Source organism: Hyla sarda, chromosome 4 (assembly GCF_029499605.1).
Source record: "Hyla sarda isolate aHylSar1 chromosome 4, aHylSar1.hap1, whole genome shotgun sequence".
NCBI classification, from domain to species: Eukaryota; Metazoa; Chordata; class Amphibia; order Anura; family Hylidae; genus Hyla; species Hyla sarda.
In genome coordinates this window covers 205,451,551-205,478,695 of record NC_079192.1, presented here as the reverse complement: position 1 = coordinate 205,478,695, position 27,145 = coordinate 205,451,551, and the positions used below count along the sequence as shown (strand labels likewise).

The 27,145-nt window shown below is 42.6% G+C and overlaps 1 protein-coding gene across 2 annotated transcripts in view; it reads left to right on the top strand.

Annotated features, from left to right (window-relative positions):
• Nucleotides 1-27,145, top strand: part of BEND7 (BEN domain containing 7) — a 90,746-nt gene that overhangs the window by 18,114 nt on the left and 45,487 nt on the right. For both annotated transcript variants that reach the window (XM_056573356.1, XM_056573357.1), the window contains exon 2: nucleotides 12,608-12,685. In XM_056573356.1, coding sequence (XP_056429331.1) covers nucleotides 12,608-12,685 — 78 coding nt within the window. The remainder of the gene's footprint in view (nucleotides 1-12,607; nucleotides 12,686-27,145) is intronic.

Sequence of the window (27,145 nt, the reverse complement as noted above, 5' to 3'; positions counted from 1 at the left end):
CGCAGGCGCGCGCAGCTCAGCATGATAGGAGGGAGGCAGGGGAGGCGTTTACTCAGCCGAACGAATGCCGGCTGAGCAAATGAAGGGGGCATACATATTTAGGATTGGGAGTGACCGTCTCGAGGGTGTGGGGATGACGCTTAGTTCCCAAGATGGCTGCGGACGGCTGCATAATAGGGAACGAAAGTCATAATCAACACAGACCAGCTGTACTTCCGGTTTTCACAAAACACAGTGATGGCTGCCTGCAAGTCAATGGAGGTGATTTATTATGTTATATAACTTCGGCAATGCTTGCTATTGGTGGAGAAAAGTTTTGCTTCAGAGTACTCCTTTAATCCTTCCAGTACTTATAAGCAGCTATATTTTGCAGATGAAGTTCTTTCCTTTTTTGAATTTCCTTTTTATCTGACCTCAGTGCTCTCTGCTGACACCTCTGTTCATTTTAGGAACTGTCCAGAGCCGGAGAGGTTTCTAATGGGGATTTGCTCCTACTCTGGACAGTTCCTAACATGGACAGAGGCGTCAGCAGAGAGCACTGTGGTCAGACAGAAAGGAAATTCAAAAAGAAAAGAACTTCCTCTGGAGCATACATCAGCTGATAAGTACTGGAAGGATTAAGATTTTTAAATAGAAGTAACTTACAAATCTGTTTAACTTTCTGGCACAAGTTCATTTAAAGAAAAATATTTTCCAGTGGAGTACCCCTTTAAGCATACTGATTTATTTATTTTTTTCAAACAAGATGTAATTTTTAGGTAGTAAATTAAAACAAAACCTATGTAAATTGGGTATCGCTGTAATTGTATGGACCTGCAGAATAAAGATAATGGGCCTCATTTACTAAGTGTGTCAGGTTTTTACTAATGGGAAATGTTGTTGCCGACTTGCAGGATTCCACCTTATTTACTATGGGGATCACCAGTGGCATAGCTAGGGACTTAAAAAATCTGGGGCACGGGTCCACACCATCATACTTAATAAGGACAACACAAGTTAACATACTCAAATAACCAAGGTTATGCTGGGAGTTGTTGTTTCACCCATCATAACTGCAGAACTTACAAGTGACTACAGCTCTGATGGGACAGTCAGGTGGCATACACAATGATATCAGTGACTACAGGTGACATCTCTATAGTGAGGATAATACACAATGATATCAGTGACTACAGGTTATGTCTTCTCTATAGTGAGGAGAATATACAATGATATCAGTGACTATAGGTGACGTCTTCTCTATAGTGAGGAGAATACACAATGATATCAGTGACTACAGGTGACATCTCTATAGTGAGGAGAATACACAATAATATCAGTGACTAGTGGTGACGTCTTCTCTATAGTGAGAAGAATACACAATGGTATTAGTGACTTCAGGTGACATCTTCTCTATAGTGAGGAGGTACACAATGATATCAGTGACTACAGGTGACATCTTCTCTATAGTGAGGAGAATACACAATGATATCAGTGACTACAGGGGACGTCTTCTCTATAGTGAGGAGAATACACAATGATATCAGTGACTACAGGGGACATCTTCTCTATAGTGAGGAGAATACACAATAATATCAGTGACTACAGGGGAAATCTTCTCTATAGTGAGGAGAATACACAATGATATCAGTGATTACTGGTGGCATCTCTATAGTGAGAATACACAATGATTTCAGTGACTACAAGTGACGTCTTCTCTATAGTGAGGAGAATAGACAATGATATCACTGACTACAGGTGACATCTCTATAGTGAGGAGAATAGACAATAATATCAGTGACTACAAGTGACGTCTTCTCTATAGTGAGGAGAATACACAATAATATCAGTGACTACAGGTGACATCTCTAGTGAGGAGAATACACAATTATATTAGTGACTACAGGTGACGTCTTCTCTATAGTGAAGGGAATACACAATGATATCAGTGATTACAGGTGACGTCTACTCTATAGTGAAGAGAAAACACAATGATATCAGTGACTACAGGTGACATCTTCTCTATAGTGAGGAAAATACACAATGATATCAGTGACCACTGGTGACATCTTCTCTATAGTGAGGAGAATACACAATATCAATGACTACGGGTGACATCTCTATAGTGAGGAGAATACACAAAATCAGTGACTACAGGTGACCTCTCTATAGTGAGGAGAATACACAATGATATTAGTGACCACAGGTGACTTCTCTATAGTGAGAATACACAATGTTATCAGTGACTACAGGTGACGTCTTCTCTATAGTGAGGAGAATACACAGTGCTATCAGTGACTACAGGTGACATCTTCTCTATAGTGTGGAGAATACACAATGATATCAGTGACCACAGGTGACATCTCTATAGTGTGGAGAATACACAATATCAGTGACTACAGGTGACATCTCTATAGTGAGTAGAATACACAAAATCAGTGACTACAGGTGACCTCTCTATAGTGAGGAGAATACACAATGATATTAGTGACCACAGGTGACGTCTTCTCTATAGTGAGAAGACACAATGTTATCAGTGGATACAGGTGACGTCTTCTCTATAGTGAGGAGAATACACAATGCTATCAGTGACTACAGGTGACATCTTCTCTATAGTGTGGAGAATACACTGATATCAGTGACTGCAGGTGACGTTTTCTCTATAGTGAGTAGAATACACAATGATATCAGTGACTATAAGTGACATTTTCTATATAGTCTTTCCTTATCTAATTCAGATGGTACATACCGCCATGAATTCATCCAGCGCAATCTTCTCTCTGCAGAATGTGACGCCCAAATGGCTCCTCACTATGTCAGCGCAACCTGATCCTTTATATAAAAACCATAATTATTATAACCCTGATACACACTGCGCTCTCTGAATATAATACTGATACACACTAGGGATCGAACGATTATGGGTATGGCCGATATTATCGGCCGATAATCACGATTTTGGGCATTATCGGTATCGGCAATTATCTTGCCGATAATGCACCGCCCGCACCGCGACCGCTGCACCGCACCCCCGACCCACCGTGATGCTGGGTGGTTTACCGGTATGGATTTTTGCCCTTACCGCTATACTGGTCGGGCCCCTCCCCCACCCTCCGAGTCAATAAAAAAATTAAACTTACCCGTAATGGGGGTGGTCCGGGCCATCCATCCTTCCTGTAGTGTCCGGGGGCGTTCCGGGTGAAGAGTGAACCGGTCCGGGCTGTCCTTCTTCTCCGGCGGTCATCTTCTCCACTCCGGGCAGGCTCCGGCCTAGTACGCTGAATAGACGCCGCTACGCCGTGACGTCAGGTGCGTCGCTGCGCACGGGCGTCACTGCGCAGCGGCGTCTATGCAGCGTACTAGGCCGGAGCCTGCCCGGAGTGGAGAAGATGACCGCTGGAGAAGAAGGAAAGCCCGGACCGGTTCACCCTCCACCCGGAACGCCCCCGGACACTACAGGAACGATGGATGGCCCGGACCACCCTGACAAGTAGGGGAGAGAAGCCTATGGCCCTGCAAAAGCCACTGCAGATCATTGATTTAAAGCGCCCGCTTTAAATCAATGATCTGCAGTGGTGTCGCAGGGGGTTAAATAGCCGATAACTTATACCGGAATATCGGTATAAGTTATCGGCTATCGGCCCTAACCTGCACCGATTATCGGTATCGGCCCTAAAAAACTGATATCGGTCGATCCCTAATACACACTGTACCCTCTGAATATAATACTGCCACACACTGCACTCTTTGAATATAATACTACCAAACACTGAACCCTCTGAATATAATGCTGCCACACACTGTACCCTCTGAATAGAATACTACCACACACTGCACGCTTAGAATATATTACTACCACACAATGTACCCTCTGAATATAATACTACCACACAATGCCCCCTGTCCTGTGCTCCCGACATAATAAGAATGCCCCCTGTCCTGTGTCCCTAACATATAATGCCCCATCATATGTGCCCCTCTCATATAATTCCCCCTGTGATGTGCCCCTTACATTAAATGCCCCCTGTCCTGTGCCCCTCAGATCTGATGCCCCCTGTAATGTGCCCTTCAGATATAATGCCCCCTGTAATGTGCCCCTCAGATATAATGCCCCCTGTAATGTGCCCCTCAGATATAACACCCCCTGTAATGTGCCCCTCAGATATAATTCCCCCTGTAATGTGCCCCTCAGATATAATGCCCCTTGTAATGTGCCCTTCAGATATAATGCCCCCATAGTGCCTAGTGATGCCCTTGGGGATCACAGATTTACAAGTCGGGAACATTTTCTGACCAGCTTTTTCTAGGGGAAAATTTCCAGCCATTTATCCACAGGATTTTCTGTGAATTCAGTTGTAAATAGGTCGGGTTGTGAAACCACGCCCCTTTTGAACCAACCACACCTCCTTTGCAACAGACCACGCCCTCCTTTCAGCTTTTCACAGTTCAATGTCAGGTTTGTCAGATTTTCCTGGCGCAGACATGTCGCAGACACTCAGTGCCAAAATATCCCGACAAAAACTGGTCGGTTTCAGCTTAGTAAATGAGGTCCAATGTGTAATTTTCACCAAAAAATGCACTGGATAGAATAAACCCCTGCCCCTAAAAGTTGCTAAATTTGTTTGTTTTTTTCCCCCCAATTTCTCCCCAAAAATATAATATTTTTTCGATTCACCATAGATTTTAGGGTAAAATACTTTACAAAGTACAATCGGTGGTGCAAAAAAAACAACAATCCTCATATCTTAATTGAAAGCGTTATGGCTATTAGAAAGCGAGGAAAAAATGAACCCCCTTCTCGGTCCTTTAAAGGGGTACTCTGCTGCTCAGCGTTTGGAACAAACTGGGGGCGTGGCTATGAAGTCACACGCTCCCGGTGCCAGCTCCAGTGTTCGGTACAGTTTGTTCCAAACGCTGAGCAGCGGAGTACCCCTTTAACCTGTTCAGGACACAGGGCGTATGGATACGCCCTGCATCCCGAGTCCTTAAGGACTGAGGGCATATGGATACGCCCGTGGGAATTCCGGTCCCCGCCGCTAGCCAGTTGGGGACCGGATCGGGATGCCTGCTGAAATTATTCAGCAGGCATCCCGGCACATCACCCAGGGGGGTCCTGAGACCCCCCCCATGTCGGTGATCGGAGAAAATCGCATGTCAATTCAGACATGCAATTTTCTCCAATTCCGGGTGATCGGGTCTCTGGTTACCCGATCACCCGGAAAATAGGGCTGATCGGAGTTGTCAGCGACAGCCCCGATTAGCCTAAGGGATAGGAGTGAGGTCGCAGAGCTGTGATCTCCTCCTATCCCCTGCCATTAGCAGAACGGAGTTTTGACCAATGGCAGCGCAGGACAGGGGGTTGCCATGGCAACCCCACATTCTGCCCGCCCCTGGATGTCGAGGGGATTGTGGGAAGAAGATGGAGGCCGTACCTGCAGGAAAAGATGCCTGGAGACCCGGGATCTTCGCTGGAGACTGCTGGATCCTGGCTCAGGTAGGGAATCGTCAGTGGGGGGGGGGGGGGGGGGGGGGGGGGGAATTGAAGGTGAAAGTAAAACGATCTTTACTGTGGCAACCACTAGGAAGGCCAAACTGCAACTCCCAGCATGCCCAGACAGCCATGCTGGGAGTTGTAGTTTTGCAACATCTGGAGGGTCACAGATTGGAGACCACTGTTATAGTGGTGCCCAAACGGTAGCCCTCCAGATGTTGCCAAACTACAACTCTCAGCATGCCTAGACTGCCCAGGCATGCTGGGAGTTGTAGTTCTGTAACATCTGTCGCTTCAGATTTAGCAATTTTCATGAATTTTTTGAAAATTGCTGCTCTACTTTGAAGCTCTCAAATTTTTTCAAAAAGCAAAAATATGTCCATTTTATGATTCCAACATAAAGTGGACATCTTGTATTTGTGAAGAAAAATAAAATTTATTGTGACTATCCATTTTCCTTACAATTAGAGAGCTTCAAAGTTAGAAAAATGCTAAATTTTCTAAATTTTCATGAAATTTTGGGATTTTTCACCAAAAAAGATGCAATTAATGCCGAAAATTTACCACTAAAATAAAGTAGAATATGTCACGAAAAAACTGTCTCAGAATCAGAATATTTGGTAAAAGCATTTTTGTGTTATTAATTCATAAAGCGACGGTGGTCAGAATTGCGAAAAAGGGCTCAGTCCTTAAGGTGAAAAAGGGCTGCGTCCTTAAGGGGTTAAAGGGGTACTCCGGCCCTAAGACATCTTATCCCCTATCCAAAGCATAGGGGATAAGATGTCTGATTGTGGGGGTCCCGCCGCTGGGGACATCACGATACTCCGGCCCTGTAGTCGTGACCCGGCAGACTCTGAGGTTGTTTATATGAAACAAGGGTATTGGACATGAAATGGGGGGGATTTCACCATTTGTTTATTATATCGCAATTGCATATTGAAATCACAATATTTACCTACATAATCGCAATTGCGCTTTTATTTCATATTGTGCAGTCCTGTTAAGTTGTCTACAGTTTCAGTTTTTTCAAGTTATACATTTATGTAAAGATATTCTATATATTCAGCCTAAACCATTTTTTATGCATATGGGACAATAGAAATGAGGTCTATAATCCCTGTATGTAATGGTTTCCATTGCACAGTGGGGAAATGAAGGTATAGGCAGCCTCTGGGAAGTTGGGCACAGCTGACATTTCCTGCTGAAGTCATCTTTTTAAAATTATTATTCCCAGATTTATATTTTGTGCTAGCTGCAGATCTAGATGGACCAAGGATAAGTATATGAAGGAAGTAGTATACATGCTACATACGTTAGACCTGGTTTTGTTCAGGAGATCTACTTGTTCACATTGTGGAAGTTACCCATGGTTATATGACGTGGAAGTGGCTCCTTTCTAATGCAAGTAATGACAAAATAGGACATTACTTAGTAACAGGGGTAAATTATTAACGCTTTGTCCCTAAGAAGTCATAAGTAAGCAATTGTTAGAAATGATTAATTGTGAAGCCTTGTTGTAGCCGTTACCTCTGGAGTGGGATTCTGACTTAGTGACTTCACTTTCTTTAAATTCTGTTTATTCACACATACATCAAGATCAAGATAAGTGGGGATCTAGGACCGCCATATCAATGTAATAATTAAGTGTCTATTCAAATTAAGTATATATATATATATATATATATATATATATATATATATTATCTCTTTATCCGTTAATGGGCAGAATTATATAGTCTAGGGTGTGTATTAGGCATACACTCCCCTCAATGTAAAACATTCACACCCCCTGACTGTATAATCCCGCCCATCACCGTCACTCCCATTATTAAAATTAGGTTCACCTCCATCTGACTGATTCCCTGAATAATCACACAAGCTATAAACCTAGAAATCTTAGGAATCTTAGGAACAGAAGGGTGTATCAATAAACACCTTAAAGGGATACTCCGGTGAAAACCTTTTTACTTTTAAATCAACTGGTGGCAGAAAGTTAAACATATTTGTAAATTACTTCTATTAAAAAATCTTAATCCTTCCTGTACTTATTAGCTGCTGACTACTACAGAGGAAATTATTTTCTTTTTGGAATGCTCTCTGATGACATCACGAGCACAGTTTTCTCTGCTGACGTTATTATAATAATAATAACGCTTTATTTATTGTTGTCCTTAGTGGGATTTGAACCCAAGTCCCCAGCACTGCAAGGCAGCAGTGCTAACCACTGAGCCACCATGCTGCCCTTAGCATACATCTGCTATGCATGGTTGCTAAAATGGACAGAGATGTCAGCAGAGAGCACTGTGCTCGTGATGTCATCAGTGTTCCAAAAAGAAAGGAATTTCCTCTGTAGCATTCAGCAGCTAATAAGTACTGGAAGGATTAAGATTTTTTAATAGTAGTAATTTACAAATATGTTTAACTTTCTGCCAACAGTTGATTTAAAAGAAAAAAAGGTTTTCACCGGAGTACCCCTTTAAAATGGTGTTTAACCCCTTAAGGACCAAGGACGTACCGGTACGTCCTTGGTCCTGCTCTTCTAATATAACGTGGGGTTACACAGTAACCCCGCGTGATATCACGACGGGCCCGGCGTCATAGTGAAGCCGGGACCCGCCTCTAATAGCGCGCAGCGCCGATCGCGGCGCCGCGCGCTATTAACCCTTTAGAGCTGAGCCGCGCGGCTAAAAGTGAAAGTTCCCGGCTAGCTCAGTCGGGCAGTTCGGGATAACCGCGGCTAATCGCGGCATCCCGAACAGCTGACAGGACAGCGGGAGGGCCCCTTCCTGCCTCCTCGCTGTCCGATCGCCGAATGACTGCTCAGTGCCTGAGATCCAGGCATGAGCAGTCATGCGGCAGAATCATCGATCACTGGTTTCCTATGAGAAACCAGTGATCAATGATGAAGATCAGTGTGTGCAGTGTTATAGGTCCCTATGGGAGCTATAACACTGCAAAAAAAAGTGAAAAAAAAAGTGAATAAAGACCATTTAACTCCTCCCCTATTAAAAGTTTGAATCACCCCCCTTTTCCAATAAGAAAAAAAAAACACAGTGTAAATAAAAATAAACATATATGGTATCACCGCGTGCGGAAATGTCCGAATTATAAAAATATATCATTAATTAAACTGCTCGGTCAATGGCGTGCGCGCAAAAAAATTCCAAAGTCCAAAATAGTGCATTTTTGGTCACTTTTTATATCATTTAATATCTTTTTATATCATATCGATCAATAAGTCCTATCAATGCAAAAATGGTACCGTTAAAAACTTCAGATCACGGCGCAAAAAATGAGTCCTCATACCGCCCCATACACGGAAAAATAAAAAAGTTATAGGGGTCAGAAGATGACAATTTTAAACGTATTAATTTTCCTGCATGTAGTTATGATTTTTTCCAGAAGTCCGACAAAATCAAACCTATATAAGTAGGGTATCATTTTAATCGTATGGACCTACAGAATAAATATCAGGTGTCATTTTTACCGAAAAATGTACTACGTAGAAACGGAAGCCCCCAAAAGTTACAAAACAGCGTTTTTTTTTTCAATTTTGTCGCACAATGATTTTTTTTCCCATTTCACCGTAGATTTTTGGGCAAAATGACTGACGTCATTACAAAGTAGAATTGGTGGTGCAAAATATAAGCCATCATATGGATTTTTAGGTGCAAAATTGAAAGAGTTATGATTTTTTAAAGGCAACGAGCAAAAAACGAAAATGCAAAAACGGAAAAAACCCCGGTCCTTAAGGGGTTAAAGGGGTAGTCCAGGGAACTGAACATTTTTTCATGGATAGAGGATAAGTGTCCTATCGCAGGGGGTCAGACCGCTGGGACCCCACGTGATTTCCTGGATGTCTGAAACGTGAACCATTAGTTCCGTGTATGCCATTATGAAGTGAAAGAACAGACTTGGAAACAGTTTCATTTTATGCTTTTTCATGCTATAAAAGCATTCACTCATATGGCCTTGATAGGCAAAAACAGCATTGCATACAGAAGAGTCAACAGCTTAAAATCTTTCCTAACGAGAGATTTTTTTTTAGTGGCATGCACAACAAATGGGCAAGACGTGACTGTACATAGTATGTATACCTTCATGTAAACTGAAATTCAATAATTTAATAATAGCAATCGTTCATGTTGATTATCAGATCTTAATATATACAGCAGAAAAAACACATTGAAGGAATGCAATTCCCATTAACCTTTCCGGCTTCCCGACCATGCATGCTGGAATGGCCAGAGGACCTCAGGGTGGGCCCTGCACCTATAAGACTTTTATGGCATATGCTTTAAATATAAAGATAATAGGAATAACCTAGCTAGCCCTACTTGACCAGGTACATTTTCACATGGACCATGCTGGGCTGTCAGGACATGAAAAAAAGAGCAACTGACAGGCAGGAGGTGCTCAACCCCAAATGCAGTTGTGCATATACAGGTATACTGGAGGAGCAGATCCTGTCCTTGTGGTCTGTGCTAAGGGTGATCCCCAGCATAAAAATGCATTCAATGGGGGATGCCTGCAACAGACTACAAGTGCCACAATGGCATCCTACACCAGATAGACGGTGTGAATGTGTAACAATTGGAATAATACAGTACAAGAATTTAGGTGCACTACTGTGGTGGATGTAGCAATGAAATTGGCTAACCCTCAACACTGATGTTAAAATTGAGACATTAGCCAGTATATCCTTATATGAAGGACATACCTGAGGCCGCACACCAACGCCAAGGTTTCTCATGTGGCACTGCTGTTAGGACATGGTTAGTCTATGGGTAGTAGTCAAGTGGTTGAAGCAAACAAAGAAAAGTTTATTTTTTGCAATTTACACAGATTTATAATTTAAGTAAACTGTAGTCTATGAGGATTTTTTGCCCCTTTATAAAAAGGTCTGGGCATTTGGTGAATTTAATACTTTTTTGGACAGAGCCATAAAATGATTATCCCATTTGAAAGTTGTTTTTTAAGTCATATGGATCTTATAGATGGGTATCCAATGTAAATGGATGATGTGTAATTCTCTGCGAGGGTCCATTTCTATAGTAAGGCACTGTTTGGGCTCCTGCATTGCCCAGCAGTAATACAGATTGATGACTGGGTGGTGTCAGCAGCAACCAGCTGACTGAAGGCCAAGCAACTTATTTGTAGTATCAATGTTGTGCTTCTCTGGAAAGTGTGTAACCTGTTATTTTTAATGAGTGGCATTAAAGGGGTATTCCGGCGCTAAGACATCTTATCCCCTATCCAAAGGATAGGGGATAAGATGCCTGACCGCGGGGGTCCCGCCGCTGGGGACCCCCGTGATCTTCCACGCCGCACCCTCTTAACATCAGCCCCAGGAGCGTCCGGGTCTGATTACTAGCGATCACAGGGATGGAGCATAGTGATGTCAAGGCTCCGCCCCTGTGTGACATCATGGCTCCACCCCCTCAATGCAAGCCTACGGAAGGGGCTGATGCTAACGGGGTGCGGCTTTCTTAGCACCGGAGTACCCCTTTAAAAATAGGAAATGTTTTTACAAAATTCTTATTACCATCCAGGAGATACAGTATGAGGATACATATTGTATTTTATGTATTAAAGTAAATGGGTGGGAAAATCAGCAGCAGAAAATCTAAAAATACACAAAATACGTAACTTAAATGAGTGTGCAAATGATGAGTGAGCTCTTGGAATATGACACTGAGGCGTGTCAAATACTGTGATGTCGTAATTGAGTATTCCTTCTCATACAGCAATAATGATCTACGAGGAACATGTATGAATGTAGTAAACCCTCAATAAGGCTGAATGCTAGTGACAACAGAGAAAGGAAGGTGGGAGGAAACTTTAGGTCCCCAAGTGACAGAGAAGGTATCCTGATAGGTAGGTAGAAAGATGGATGGATAGATAGCTAGATAGAATAGCTGGCAAACGGAAAGCAGAAGAAATCCAGAAGACTTCACACAGTACATGCACACAACATCCCAGGATCACAATTAGGTTTCACCACTTTCATTTTCTTTAGATTCCAAAAAGTAGAAATATAATCTTTCTTCAAATATATTAACGACAACCAAATGAGCTTTACAGTACTGTATTCACATGTTTGAGCAAATTAAATATTTCTTAAATGTAAGTCTATTTGTTGCTAAAGGGGTACTCCGGTGGAGAACAATTAATTTGAAATCAACTGGTGGCAGAAAATTAAACAAACTTGTAAATTACTCCTATTAAAAAATCTTAAAGGGGTACTCCGCTGGAAAGCATTTTTTTAAAAATCAACTGGTGCCAGAAAGTTAAACAGGTTTGTAAATTACTTCTGTTAAAAAATCTTAATCCTTCCCCTACTTATCTGCTGCTGTATGTTTCACAGGAAGTTCTTTTCTTTTTGAATTTCCTTTCTGTCTCACCACAGTGCTCTCTGCTGACACCTCTGTCCATATCAGGAACTGTCCAGAGCAGGAGAGGTTTGCTATGGGGATTTGCTTTACTCTGGACAGTTCCTAAAATGGACAGAACAGAAAGGAAATTCAAAAAGGAAAGGACTTCCTGTGGAGGATATAACAGCTTATAAGTACTGGAAGGATTAAGATTTTTAAGTAGAAGTAATTTACAAATCTGTTTAACTTTCTGGCACCAGTTGATTAAGGCAAAAAAATGTTTTCCAGTGGAGTACCCCTTTTAATCCTTCCAGTACTTATCAGGTGCTGTTTACTACAGGGAAAGTTATTTTCTTTTTGAATTTCTTTTCTGTCTGTCCACAGTGCTCACTGCTAACACCTCAGTCCATGTCAGGAACTGTCCAGAGCAGAAGCAAATTTAGAAAGAGTAGAAGCCAATTTCCATAGCAAACCTATCCTGTTCTGGACAGTTCCTGACATGAACAGAGGTGTCAGCAGAGAGCACTGGGGTCAGACAGAAAATACATAAAAAAAGAAAAGAACTTCCTCTGCAGTATACAGCAGCTGATAAGTACTGGAAAGTTTAAGATTTAGCAATTATAGTAGCAATTTACAAATCTGTTTAACTTTCATGCACCAGTTGATTTAAAATAAAAACATTTCCACCGGAGTACCCCTTTAAAGCATTTTATTCACAAGTTCAGTGTATCACTACTCTTACAAATATGCTTTTGTTTTACAGATTACCATTCTGAGGTATTCAAGTCCCAAGACTACAGTGATATCAATGGAGAATCTGTGGACTTCCATCAATTTTCTGGTAAAATTTTGAAATATTGTTTTAACTTCAGACAATATTTTACAAACATGTTTCTCTCACCTTAAAGGGATACTTGAGTGCAAAACAATTTTTATCATATCAACTGGCTCCAGAAAGTTAAACAGATTTGTAAATTACTTCTATTCAAAAATCTTAACCCTTTCAGTACTTATCAGCTGCTCTATACTACAGAGGAAGTTGAGTTGACCACAGTGCTCTCTGCTGACACCTCTGTCCATGTCAGGAATTGTCCAGAGTAGGCGAAAATCGCCATAGCAAACCCCTCCTGCTCCGGACTGTTGTCCTGACATGGAAATAGGTGTCAGCAGAGAGCACTGCGGTCAGACAGAAAATCATTTTACAACTTCCTCTGTAGTATACAGCAGCTGATAAGTACTGGAAGGATTAAGATTTTTATATAGAAGTAATTTGCAAATCTGTATAACTTTCTGACAACAGATTATTTTAAAAAAAAAATGTTTTCCATCAGAGTACCCCTTTAATTCCAGTGGCATAAACACGTTTTTAAGACTACTTTTGTTATAGACTTTGAGACGTATTTCAGATAATTATAAAATTGCCAGTGCAAAGCTTGTGGCTATATAATTTCATCACAGGGGTATTTCCATGCAATTATAGGACCCCTGGGACTCCTACATACTAGGAAAATGGAGTTCTGCTTGTCTCTTTTTAGCATGGGTTGTTTACACCATGTTTATAGTGTACTTTTGCTGTATGCATCATAAATCTCCTGAAACATGGCAAATGTTTTCATTGACCCGAAGGTAGTCTAATAAGTGTCATTTGGCTTTCGTTCAGGTGTTTTCCATCAGAGTTTCCTTTTTAGAGCAGTATTCAATAAACAAATTTAACCCCTTAACGACCAAGGATGTATATTTACATCCTTGGCCGGCTACCGCGATATAATGTGGGGTCACGCGGTGACCCCGTGTCATATCGGGTCGGTCCCGGCCGGGACCCGGGGCTAATAGCGCACGGCAGCGATCGCGGTGCCGCGTGCTAATAACCCTTTAGACGCGGTCTTCAAAGTTGAGCGCCGCGTCTAAAAATAAAGTAAAAGCTTCCCGGCTACTCAGTGGAGCTGATCGGGACCACCGCAGTGAAAATGCGGTGTCCCAATCAGCTAGGACGTGAGCAGAGGTCCTCTTACCTTCCTCTGGTGCGTCCCTTCAGTGATTGATTGCTCCAAGCCTGAGATGCAGGCTTGAGCAATCGACCGCCTATAACACTGATCCATGCAAAGCTATGGCTTTGTAGGGATCAGTGTAAAAGATCAGTTTGATCAATGCAAAAATGGTACCGCTAAAAACTTCAGATCACTGCGCAAAAAATGAGCCCTAATACCGCCCCATATGCTGTAAAATAAAAAAGTTATAGGGGTCAGAAGATGACTATTTTAAACGTATAAATTTTTCTGCATGTAGTTATGATTTTTTCCAGAAGTAATAAAAAATCAAACCTATATAAGTAGGGTATCATTTTAATCGTATGGACCTACAGAATAAAGATAAGGTGTCATTTTTACCGAAAAATGTACTGTGTAGAAACGAAAGACCACAAAATTTACAAAATGGTGTTTTTTCTTCAATTTCATTGCACAATGATTTTTTTCCCCTTTTCGCCGTAGATTTTTGGGTAAAATGACTGATATCATTACAAAGTAGAATTGGTGTCGCAAAATAAGCCATCAGTTGGATTTTTAGGTGCAAAATTGAAAGGGTTATGATTTTTTAAAGGTGAGGAGGAAAAAACGAAAGTGCAAAAACAGAAAAACCCGTGGTCCTTAAGGGATTAAATATCACATGGTATTTTTGAAAATGCTAGTTCATACATGACTGAGGACACCTAAGGCTCCTTTCACACTCGTCTAAGAAGTGTTTATCAGATTTACACGTCAGAGAAGTGCCAGACGTACATCCGACATATACCAATGACAGGTGCCGCTCAGTGGCATCTGTCATACATAGGGTCCCGTAGTAAAAAAAAAAGACATATACTGTGCATTTAAAAAAAATTTTTCTTGATCTTGCTCAGTGGAATTATAACAGACCCTGCCATGTTCATCTTAGACGGAGGCCAAATTACCAGCATTTGTATTGAATGGGCTTCCTTGTACACTGCTGAAAACAGCCGGTGTCATCCAGATCCTGCAAAAGTTAAGCAGCTCCAAGCCATTAGACTTCCACTGCCATGTTTGGCTGTTGGTATCTTCTTATTCAACACCAAAATGAGATATAAGTGCACTAGACACAGAAAATAAAGATGAATGAATCTTAATTGAAAACACGTATAAAAAAAACTGAAGACATATTGTTAAAAGCACCAGAGTACAGCAGAAAAGTAGGTATGGAGGACCCTATGAGCATGGACAAAAGTTAGAATACAAAATTACAATACATAACAGCATAAAGCAATCAATGAGAAACATGTAGACTGAAAATAATGAACTCCAGCATTAGCAACAGGAGTGGTCCAAGAAGGGTGCCAGACCATTAGTTACCCTAACCCCTCTCCGTGACCATTATGTTGTTCCTATTGTAGAATGTGGTGTTGTCAGTATGCCAGATATAACATATGATCCACACCATCCAACATGTTCATCTTTGAACAGTCCAGAAAAAGTTTTTTCCAAATTCTTGGGGGTTTGGCAAACACAAGAGCAGCTTTTGTGTTAATTTTGGTCAGGATTGCTTTGCACAGTGCAGCTTTCACATGGATGTAATTTGTGCCAACTGTTTATTCTTGTTGAATCATGTACATACACCATAACTAAGGCAAGTGATGTTCATGTAAGTTCTTTTGTGACCCCTTGATGAGTCATCAGTGGGCTCTTCATGTTTTTTTGGTAGATCAACCACTCCTGTGAAGCTTTTCCCTTTTGTGGATAATGGTTCTTATTGTGGCTGACTGGAGTTCCATACCCATAGCTATAGATTTGTTTTAATTACTTTGTTTTGTATCTGTGTTCGAATACTTTTAGATTATGGCATAACGTGCTACACATAGAGACCTTCTAGTCTTCTTTACATTGTGAGGCTATGTTTACACGGCGGAATGTCCGTGCAGAATATTCCGCACAGACATTCCACTGCAGCAGAGTCCCACTGATTTCAATGGGATTCTGCTGCACTGTGCACACGGCAGAATTTCTGCAGCAGATATTTCTGCCAGGGAAATCACGATTCTGGCATCAGCAGAAAGAATAGACTTGTATTTTCTTTCTGTGGATTCCGCTTGGAAATGCAATGCAGTGTTTTCCTGGCAGACATTCTGCACATTTTTGACCGTGTAAACCCGGCCTTAAGGTACGTTCATACGAGCGTATTTTACGTTGCACATCCGCCGCTGAAGGACCGCTGCATGGTGGCTTTACATGTGCCTGCTTGGAGCTGCAATATGCCGCTACGATTAGACACACTGCGATGTGTGAGTTGCCGCGCATGTGTGGTGTACTCGCACACATCGTGGCTGCTCCCCCTGCTCTATGAGCTAGGCTGAGAGCTGCCGCAATGTGCGAGTATACTGCGCATGCGCGCTGCAACTTGCACATTACAGTGTGTCTGCTTGTAGCAGCGTATTGCCGCTCAGAGCAGGCACATGTAAAGCCACCATGCAGGGGTCCTTCAGTGGTGGATCTGCAACGTAAAATACGCTGTGGGTCCGCTTTTGTTAACGTACCCTTTGACAGCTTCTATTTGGCGATGTCTAGATTCCTCAGGTCTGGCAGTAATCGTTCCTGGGTGTGACTAGTGAAATTGAAGTTCAAGAGTCAATTGAATTTGGTAAACGGATTGATTTAGTACCTGGCGGGGGCAGTTACTTGTTAAAGGGGTACTCCACTGGGGAAAAAAAAAATTAATCAACTGGTGACAGAAAGTTAAACAGATTTGTAAAATACTTCTATTAAAAAATCTTAATCCTTCCAGTACTTATCAGCTGCTGTATGCTCCACAGGAAGTTATTTTCTTTTTGAATTTCCTTTCTGCCTGACCATAGTGCTCTCTGCTGACACCACTGTCCATTTTAGGAACTGCCCTGAGCAGGATAGGTTTTCTATGGGGATATGCTCCTACTCTGGACAGTTCCTAAAATAGACAGAGGTGTAAGCAGAGAGCACTGTGGTAAGGCAGAAAGGGAATTAAAAAATAAAAGAATTTCCTGTGGATCATACAACAGCTGATAAGTACTGGTAGGATTAAGATTTTTTTTAATAGAAGTCATTTACAAATCTGTTTAACTTTCTGGCACCAGTTGATTATTATTATTATTATTATTATTTTTTTCCAGTCGAGTACCCCTTTAATATGAAGCCAGGTATGGCTGAATAGCATTTAAATTTTAATAAATTGAATCATCATTTAAAAATATTATTTTGTGATTACTTTGGTCACATTTGTCTGATATTAAAAGCAGTCTAGTCTTCTAAAACAATCAAGTTTGACAGATATAAAAAAAATAAATAAAAATAGAACAAATTTGAAAAGGGGCAAAAACGTCTTCACATCACTGTAACCACAGTTGGAAAATCCAAATAAAGAAGCAGGTCCAGCTCTCAAGTAAAAGGTCCAAATCCAGTTTATTAAAGCATACAAATATTAAAATCCATAGCGACTAGGTCACAACTAATGCGTTTTGAACTCACTAGACTATGTCATTAGACTATGAATAAGAACAGTGTGTTCAGAATGATTTAGTTGTAACCAAGTTACTATGGATTTTAATATGTGTATGCTTCAATAAACGTATGAATCCGGAGCTTTCCTTAAGAACTGGACCTTCTTCTTTATTTGCATATGCAAATCTGGTCAGCTCTGATCTTCTGTGCTCAAAGACAGATAAATGCTGCAGTTGTGCTGAGCTGTGACTGTGTTTCCTTAGTTCCAAAATAGTATATGTACAGGAGTAGTATGCAGTAGGACTGAAACAAACAATCGATAATAAACGATAATTAGTTGGTTGTTTAGTTGATCTGCCTACCCACATTGTAATTGTCTCAGGAGAGGGCTCGGGGCTTGAATCCGCTTCTTACTTGGAGACACCTGGCTCCCTTAAAGGGGTACTTCTGTTCAGCGTTCAGAACAAAATGCTCTGAACGCTTAGAGCTGTCGCTGGGGGCTCGTGACGTCACGACCACCCCCTCAATGCAAGTCTATGGGAAGGGGTGTATCGCCTGTCATGCCCCTTCCCATAGACTTGCATTGAGGGGGTGGTCGTGACGTCACGAGCCCCCGGCGACAGCTCTAAGCGTTCAGAACTCCAACTTGCTTTGAGGGGACGGGGCCTTGACATAACTCTAAACATTTGGAACGTTTTGTTCCAAACGCGGAGCAGCGAAGTACCCCTTTAAAAGTTTCATTGCTTGTGCAGTAATCCGGTTCTTCTGCCTGCTATTCGATTGTGGGCTGCAAATCCGTTGTCACAGAAGCCCAGTGCCTTTGGTAATCCAATGGCAGGCTCTATGAATAAAGTCATGGATCAATGCAGTAATTATGTACAGTACTGCATTGATCTGTATGAGCAATCTAATCCCATAAGATGACTGAAAAGGGTTAGAAAAAATCTAATATACTAGACATGTCTATTCTTTCTGCGGACACCGAAATTTTAATTTGAAATTCTGCTATGTGAACAGCGCAGCACAATCCCATACAAATCAATGGGACTCTGCTGCTGAGGAATCTTTGTGCTGAATTCCATGCGGAAATTCTGCCGTGTCAACATAGCAGTAGTGTGGGTAATATAGATTTATGTAACATGATTGGTAGTATAAACCCTCGGGGAAGAGTCACATATACAGGATTTCCTATTGTAACATAAATCAAATGACTTTTATTCTATCCACACAGATCATTCATTTTTTTTAAACCCTAAATTTATAGGAAAATGTTGTATACCTGATTTCTAATGTAATGAAACATTTACTATGTTCTTGTTATCAGCATAACAAACTGGCGAATTGAACCCCTTAAAAAAAAAATTGTGGGGCAAAATTGAAAAAGAAATGGCATTTTGTAACTTTTGGGGGCTTCCGCTTGCACGCAGTTTACTTTTCAGTAAAAATAACACCTTATCTTTCTTCTGTAGGTCCATACAGTTAAAACCCAAATTATATAGATTTTATTTTGTTTTACTTCTTTAAAAAAATTTAACTTTTTGTATGAAAATTATCATGTTTAAAATTGCCCTCTTCTGACCCGTATAACTTTTTAAAATGTTTTTGTATATGGGGATGTGTGAGGGCTAATTTTTTGCGCCGTGATCTTTAGTTTTTATCGGTATCATTTTTCTTTTGAGGGGACTTTTTGATAAATTTTTATTAATTTTCTTAGGGTATACAAAGTGACCAAAAATACACAATTCTGAATGTTGGTATTTTTTACACTTACGCCATTGACTGTGTAGTTTAATGTTCTATTTTATACCACATATGTTTTTTTATTTTTGTTAACATATTTTTTATTTTTTAAGTAGAAATTTTATTAACTTTCCAAAGGTGTACAGACAAATGTGCATACAAAACAGGAACTTTGTATGAAAATGGTCATGAGGCAGAAGGAACGAAAAAGGCATTGGGACCGGACTGGTCTCAAACTCAGAGCACTGGCAGTATTGGTGTCAACATATGTAAACCATGTGTTAATGCTTGAGACGGAGCCTCATTGGCAGGAAGGGGGGGGGGTACATGGAAAACAAGGAAGGGGAGAAAGAAAAGAAGAGAAAGAAAGAAAGTCAGGTAAAGTTACATATGTAGGTGCTTACCTCGCAGGACACGTCCGGATCTCCAGTCAATGAGACCATGGCAGTTTTGGGGAGAGAAGGGGGTACAGGGTAGGGGAGAGACTGTGTGTGGAGAGGCTGTAGAATGAGGTGGAAGGTTTATGGGGTTAAGGGAGGAGCCAAGGGGCGGAGATCCCTGAACTCAGGTGAGGAGATGAATTCCGTCCATGGACGCCAAAGGGTAAAATGTTTGGTCGAATTTCCATAGGAATCCGCCATGAATTCCTCCATCCTGTAGAGATGGGACACTTCCTGGAGCCAAGACGAAAGGGTGGGGTTGAGGGTTGGGGGTAATGGATTTCCAGAGTCTGGGGATAACCGTTCTTGCCGCTAGGAGAAGAAAGCATAGTAGGGATTTGGACAACCTAGAGATCGGGCCAGGTAAGACACTGAGAAAAAGTGGATCATGGGTCGAGTGATAATGCCACCGAGGTCTGGCGGTGGATCACATCGAGAACCTGTTTCCAAAAAGGTTCTATTGCAGGGCAGGTCACTCAAATGTGGGTCATGGAGCCGCCAGTGGAACCACAGTGCCAGCACACGTCCGGGAGGGATGGGTATATATGAGAGAGGAGGGTCGGTACTCTGTACCATCTGGTGAGTATCTTGTAGTTGGTCTTCTGTGCCTTACAGGAAACGGATGTTTTGTGACACAGAGACACAGCCATGTTCCATTCCTGGTGAGTGAATGTACGACCCAGTTCACGCTCCCAGCCTAGCCGAGAGGGTAAGGGCATGGTACGATATTGGTCCAACAGAAGGCCATACAATACACTCACCGGGCGGTGGGCCGGCGCTGCAGAGGTACATAGCTGCTCAAAGGGTGTAAGCTGGAGGTGCAAGTTGAGGGTGGATTTAGAGGTAGTATAGAAGTGGCGTAGTTGCATGTATTGGAAACAGAAGGAAGGGGAGGGAGGGTGTATCCTGTACAATGTCAGACAGAGATTTTAAGGAGGACGTGGAGAGAAAAGAAGAGAATGACAAACCCTCGCTTCTGTCGTGACCCAGGATGGACGAAGATGTGTAAGCTGGAGCAAAAGCTTTAATGCCAAAGACTGGAGTCAAGGGTCCATTTGGAAGGAGAAAGGCAGATTTTCTCACGTATGAGTTATGCGCACAGGCAATGGAGTGTGAGATCGGTGGCAGGGTCAACAGGGCAAATCTGGGGAGGTCTTGAGTCGGGAGCAAGAGCAGGGATCTCGGGTCAATGCCCGTGGATGAGGATTCCAGGTGTACCCATTGTTTTGTCCTATGGTGGTGGAAGCTATCTAGCACTCTGGTAAACACAGCAGACAGGTGGAAGGAGAGGCAGTCCAGCAGTCAGCCAGAGAGGAGCCTAGCGAGGTCCCGGAAAAATGGGTGAGGGAGGTGTGTCGTGATTGTGGAAAATAAGTGTAGAAGGCGGGGGAGAACATTCATTTTAATAATATTAATGCATCTTAGCCATGAAAAATCCATTCGCTCCCATCTGGCAAGATCTGAATTTATAAGTTGGAGCAAGGAGGGATAGTGTAGTTAAGAAGGTATGCATCGGGTAGGTGTGCAGGGACTTGGACTCCTAGGAATTTCAGGGACTTGGATTGCCATTTAAAAGGGTAGGTATTTTGAAGATGGCAGGCCACGGATGGAGGCAGGGTGATGTTAAGCGTCTCACATTTGGAGGGGTTCAGTTTATAGTTGCTGTGGGTTATGAAACGTTGTATGACAGACATTAAGGAGGGAGGGATGTCAGAGGGGTAGATAGGTATAAGAGGAGATCATCAGCAGAAGCCGAACATTTGTAATGGTACAGGGGGACGTCCAGGCCTTTTACATCTGGATTCTGACAAATATCCATGAGGACATGTTCCATACACAAGACGTATAACAGCAGAGATAGTGGGCAGCCCTGTCTCGTACCATTACGAATGTCGAAGGGCTGGGAGAGCTGTCCATTTAGGCGTATCTGGGCTTGTGGGTTGGAGTATAGCGCCATGATGCGATCCTTCATTGTGGGGCTTACGCCTATTTGGGTAAGGGTTGCATCTAGAAAGCCCCAGTCCACCTGATCGAAGGCTTTTTCTGTGTCGAGGAAGAGGAGGAAAAGTGGGATATGGCGTTTTCGAGCAAAATGGATCGCAGAGAAGGTTCTCAGCGTGTTGTTGTCCCTTGTCTCCCTCCCGCGGATGAAGAACTCTTGATCCAGATGGATAAGGTCTCCCATGAAGTTTGAGAGTCTGTTTGCTATAACTTTGGCAAACATTTTAGCATCAAGGTTGAGAAGCGAAATTGGGGCATAGGGACAGATCTTTCCCAACTTTAGGGATGACCACAATTAAGGCTCTTAAGAAGGATGGGGGGGGGGGAGAGGGCGAGATGGAGTTGAGGGCAGAGGGAAGGGGGCCTATTAGGTCTGAGTGAAAGGTTTTGAAGAGTATCCATCGGGACCTGGACCACCAGGCAGAGATGAGATCACTAGATCTAGTTCCTCTTGCGTGAACGGTGCTTCCAGCTAATGGATCGCCTCCGGGGATAGAGTAGGAATAGCTGTGGCAGTAATGTACTGATGTACTGAAGGAGTAGAGTAGAGAGGGGAGGATGGGAGGTGGGGTGCAGGGAGATTATAAAGGGACGAATAATAGGAGCAGAAAGCCTCCAGGATTTCGGGTGTGAGATGCGTGAGAGCACGTTTTGATAGATGGTACAAAGAGTGAGGATCTATTATTTCCTGGAGTGCATTAGCAAGGAGTCTGCATGACCTGTTTCCCCATTCGTAAAAGACTCTGCCCATAACCTGCTTATAGTAGTGATGTCTGACATTCAGATGGGCCAGTAGATCATGACGGACCTGTATATGTTCCCGCAATACCGTTTCCTCGAGTGACTGTTTGTGGAGGGATTCTAGGGAGTGTAAGCGACTGATAAGTGAAGTGTATTTCACAGCCGATTCCCTCTTCAGTGGATCCCCATGTTTGATCAATACACCTCTAAGTACACATTTAAGTGCCTCCCATTTGATCATGGGTCGGGAGGGGTCCTCTCGATGAGTGACTTGGAAAGTAGAGATTGCTGACCTAACATCCTGGAGGCAAAGCTCGTCCAGGTGGAGGGAGTCATTTCATTTCCAGGAAGAGTGGGGCTTGACAAAAGAGGGAAGGCTGAAGATCATCTTCACAGGGGCATGACCTGAGTGTGTAACCGCACCAATGTCAACTCATCTGATTGAGAGCAGTAGGTAATGTGGGCAGAAAATGTAATCTATACGGGAGTAGGACTGATGTGGGCGAGAGAAGAAGGTGTAATCTCAATGGTCTATGTAAGGCTCGCCAAGTGTTGCTCAATTGCATTAGGTACAGCTTCCTCTGCAGGGCCCGAAGCTTATTGTAAGAAAGATAAGATTTGCAAGAAGACGTATCTAGGAGAGGAGCGAGAGATAAACTGCATAGAAAGATAGGACCTGTGGCAAAAGAAGCAAGTAGGTCCAGGGCCCTTAGGAGGAAGGGGATCTGGTCATGATTAGAAGCGTAGAGGGTCGTTACTGTCAGTGGTTGTCCCGCCAATTCGCAATTGGCAAAAATGAAGCGGGCCTGGGGGTCAATCATGGAGGCAAGTACGATCGTGTTGAGGGATCTATGGAACGCTAGGGAAAACCCTTTCGTCTTGGCTTCAGGGTTAGTACTATGTAGCCATGTGGGATAGTAGCAGTTATTGATAGCGGGGATGGATCTACTCTTAAAATGTGTCTCCTGAAGACAGAGGATGTGGACATTTTGTTTTTAATGGAAGAAATAGAGTAGTTGGGCCTTTTTCTCGGGAATAATAAAACCCTTATTATTAGGGGTCATCAGGGAAATGTCAGCTGCCATGGGGATGGTGTGGGGATGTATCGTACCTACCATGATCTCGTCTGCGTAGAGAGTTGGCCAGTCCCCAAGCTAAGAGGATCGGCTGCGGTCAGTCCCGGAGCGAGGCGAGGCAAACAGATCTGTGAAGAGCTGTTCCCATGTCGGTAGGGGTACCAGAGGCAGTTTGAAGGTTTGCAGGAAAGCAGGTAAATCCTTCGGATGACAAAAGATCGCCGAAGTAGTCCCATATTGAGCACTGAGGGAGAAAGGGTAGCCCCAATGGTATAAAATGTGGGCATTTTGCAGAAGCTGGAGAAGGGGCTTCAAGGCAGCATGCAGTTTTAACGTGCAAAGGGAAAGGTCCTGATATAATTTGATGTCCATTCCATTATAAGAGAGATTAGGGAGTGCGTGTACTTTTCTCATGATGTGATCCTTTATGAGGTAGTGATGCATTCTGCAAATCGCGTCGCAGGGTTTCTTTGAGTCTGGGTTCTTTGCTTTCAGAGCCCTGTGAGCTCTGTCAAGTTCCAGAGGCGTGTCCAGTGAGCATTGGAGGATCTCATTAAAAAGCCTCTGCAGGGTCCCTGGTATGTCATTTGGAGCAACTGATTCAGAGAGACCTTTAATGTAGATATTGTTCCATCTATTCCTGTTATCAATATTGTCCAAATGATCAATGGTGGACAGTTCTTGGGCTCAGATGTTAGCAGTGGAAATCTGGAGATCACACACCTGCGCCGTAACATGATCACGGAAGAGCTCCAAGTCGGAGACTTTCTTTTGTAAGTGGTGAACCTCCTTCTGTACAGGATGTAGGTCTTGTCGCCAGGCTTTCTTAAGGTCAGAGGCCAGAGCAAACATGTCTGACTTAGTTGGGAGTAGGGAGAGCAATGCCTGCAGCTCAGGATGGTCCTTCAAGGCGAGGAGCGCCGCTTCAGCAGAAGGCAATGATGGAGCCACAGGTGGTGCAATGGGCGGAGTGTCCCGGTCCCTGTGAGTCGAAGCTGGTGATTGGCGAGGACAACGGTCGGTACGAAAGTCCTGCTGTAGAGAGTCGTCAGATGAGGAACAACAGGAGCGTGGATTTGCCCTTTGGGGACGTTTAAGCAGTGTCTTAAATAGCTTCATCTTGGGGGCTTTTGTAATGGTTTGCTGGAGGTCCGGGGCATCAAAGGAGGGTTTCCCCTGGGTTTTGTGCTTATTTCTGCTGCCCATTATGCAGATAAAAGACCTAAAAGCTCGGTCCCTTGCCGGAGCTCCTACAGGTCACATCCTGCTGCCAGCGTGCCAAGCCATGCCCCCCCATATTTTTTATTTTTAACCGGTTGCCGTCTAAGGACGAGCCGGCTCGTCCTGAGATGGCAACCATTGTACGAGGCGGTCTCCTGACTGGAGCCCACGTCATACCGGCCGGCCCCCCAGCTGATTCCTGTAGCTGAGGGCTGGAGTTAATAGCCAACATGTGGCAATTGCCGCGGCCAGCTATTAACCATTAAGATCGCCGCTTTCAAAGTTGAGAGCAGCATCTAAAGAAGGGACAGTTAAACCATCCCTGGTGACCCAGTGAGGTGGATTGCCCCCGCAGCACGATCGCACGCATGGGGGGTGGGGGGGTGGGGGTTGATGGGGGGGGTTTGTGTTGATCCACTGCTGAGGTAGCTGGAGGGCTTAAAGTGTAAAAAAAAATAAAAAGTTGAATGAAAAGTAAAAAAAACACCCACTAGCCCCTTTTCTTATTAAAAGTTAAATTTAACCCCCGTTTTCCCAAATTCCATATAAAAAATATGTAACCATGATAAAAATAAACATATGTAATATCGCCACGTGCGTAAATGTCAGAACTATAAAAATATATTGTTGATTAAACCGTACGGTCAATGACGTTCACGGAAAAAAATTCCAAAATCCATAATAAAGTATTTTTGCTCACTTTTTATATCATGAATAAATGACCAAAAAGCGATCAAAAAGTCCAATGACTATAAAAATGCGTGGAAGTAGACAATAGTAGCGGCACTCACTGTGATATGCAGGGGTTCTTTATTGAGGATCCAATACATGAACAGCAAGAGCTGGAGCGATCCACAGAAAAGAGCAACACTGTGTTTCACTGGCGGCTTCTTCCGGCTCTAACATAAATGGTACCACTAAAAACTTAGATCACAGCGCCAAAAATGAGCCCTCAAACCGCCTATTCCGCGGAAAAATAAAAAAATTATAGGGGTCAGAAGATAACAATTTTTAACTCATTAATATTTGTGCATGTAGTTATGATTTCTTCCAGAAGTAAGACAAAATCAAACCTATATAAGTAGGGTATCATTTTAGTCTTATGGACCTACAGAATAAAGAGAAGGTGTCATTTTTACTGAAAAATGCACTGTGTAGAAACGGAAGCCCCCAAAATAAAATAAAAAATGTTTCTTCAATTTTGTCACACAATATTTTTTTTTGGTTTCGCCGTAGATTTTTGGGTAAAAAGACTGATGTCAATACAAAGTAGAATTGGTGGAAAACAAAATAAGCCATCATTTGGATTTTTTAGTGCAAAATGGGGTTAAATGGTAAAATGGAGGTGATTCAAGCTTTTATTAGGGAAGGGGTTAATTCACATTTATTAACTTTTTTCATTTTTTACACAATTTTTTTAGTCCCCATAGACTATTATGTGCAATCCTTAGATTGCATACACTGAACAACACCATGCCATAGCATAGCATTGATCAATGTTATTGGTGCTCCTTTGCTACATAATGCCTTGGCTGACTGAAACCATTGGAGCCCTGGAGCGCAGATCAGGCGGTAAGGAGGCAGGAAAGGGCCCTCCTGCCGTCCTCTCAGATGATCGGGACAACATGGTTTCTCCGTGGTGGTCCCGATAAGCTCTGCTGAGCAGCCAGGAATAGTTTTTTGACATTTTAGATGCTGCAATCAACTTAAGTCTTGGTGTCTAAATAGTTATTGTCAGGCATTACTGTGATGGGTGGTATCTGGCATTGACCATCCCGCTATCAAGGGATTAAAGGGGTACTCCGGTGGAAAACTTTTTTTTTTTTTTAAATCAACTGGTGCCAGAAAGCTAAACAGAATTGTTAATTACTTCTATTAAAAAAATCTTAATCCTTTTGTACAAAATGTCAATCAATATGGTCCTTTCTGTTTAATTTTTAGAGCCCCCTCCAGGTCAGCCCCACCTATCTCACATCACCATGGCTGGTTCTTTAGCCACAATCTAATCACAGCTTATTTTTTTTACTTATTTATTATTGAAAATAACTTTATTAGCAATCAATCGACATAGGCATACACACAATGTACTGTGATTCAGCGCAGGCTAGGAAGCATCACACAATAAAGAAGTACAATTACCACACAAAGTTTCACAGTACAACATACAGCACAAGTGTCCCTACACTATACATCATACCACAGGCTACACTAACATTCCTGCACACATTATGAAACAATAAAGCATTACAGACAGTCATAAGGCATGGGGGTTGGAAAAGAAGGGAGTAGGTAGAGGAAATCATAGGCCCAAAGCTTTATTGAGAGACAAATTGCAAGGGAGAGTGAGAAGTAAAGGGGTGTTAATCTTCTTCTTCATGAACGTCTGGACCATCTATGATGGAATAGTTTCTGAGCAGGCTGTGGACCAGCCTGCAGCAGTCCTGTATGGACATCCTCTCTAAATTTATAATAAGGCGTTTCCTGGCAAACCACAAAGCAACCTTTTAACAGTTCATAAAGTGCTGGGCCTCCTGGATAACCCCAACAGTGCAATCTCCAGGAAATAGTCCATAAAGCACAGAGCAATACGATAGACCACTTCTAG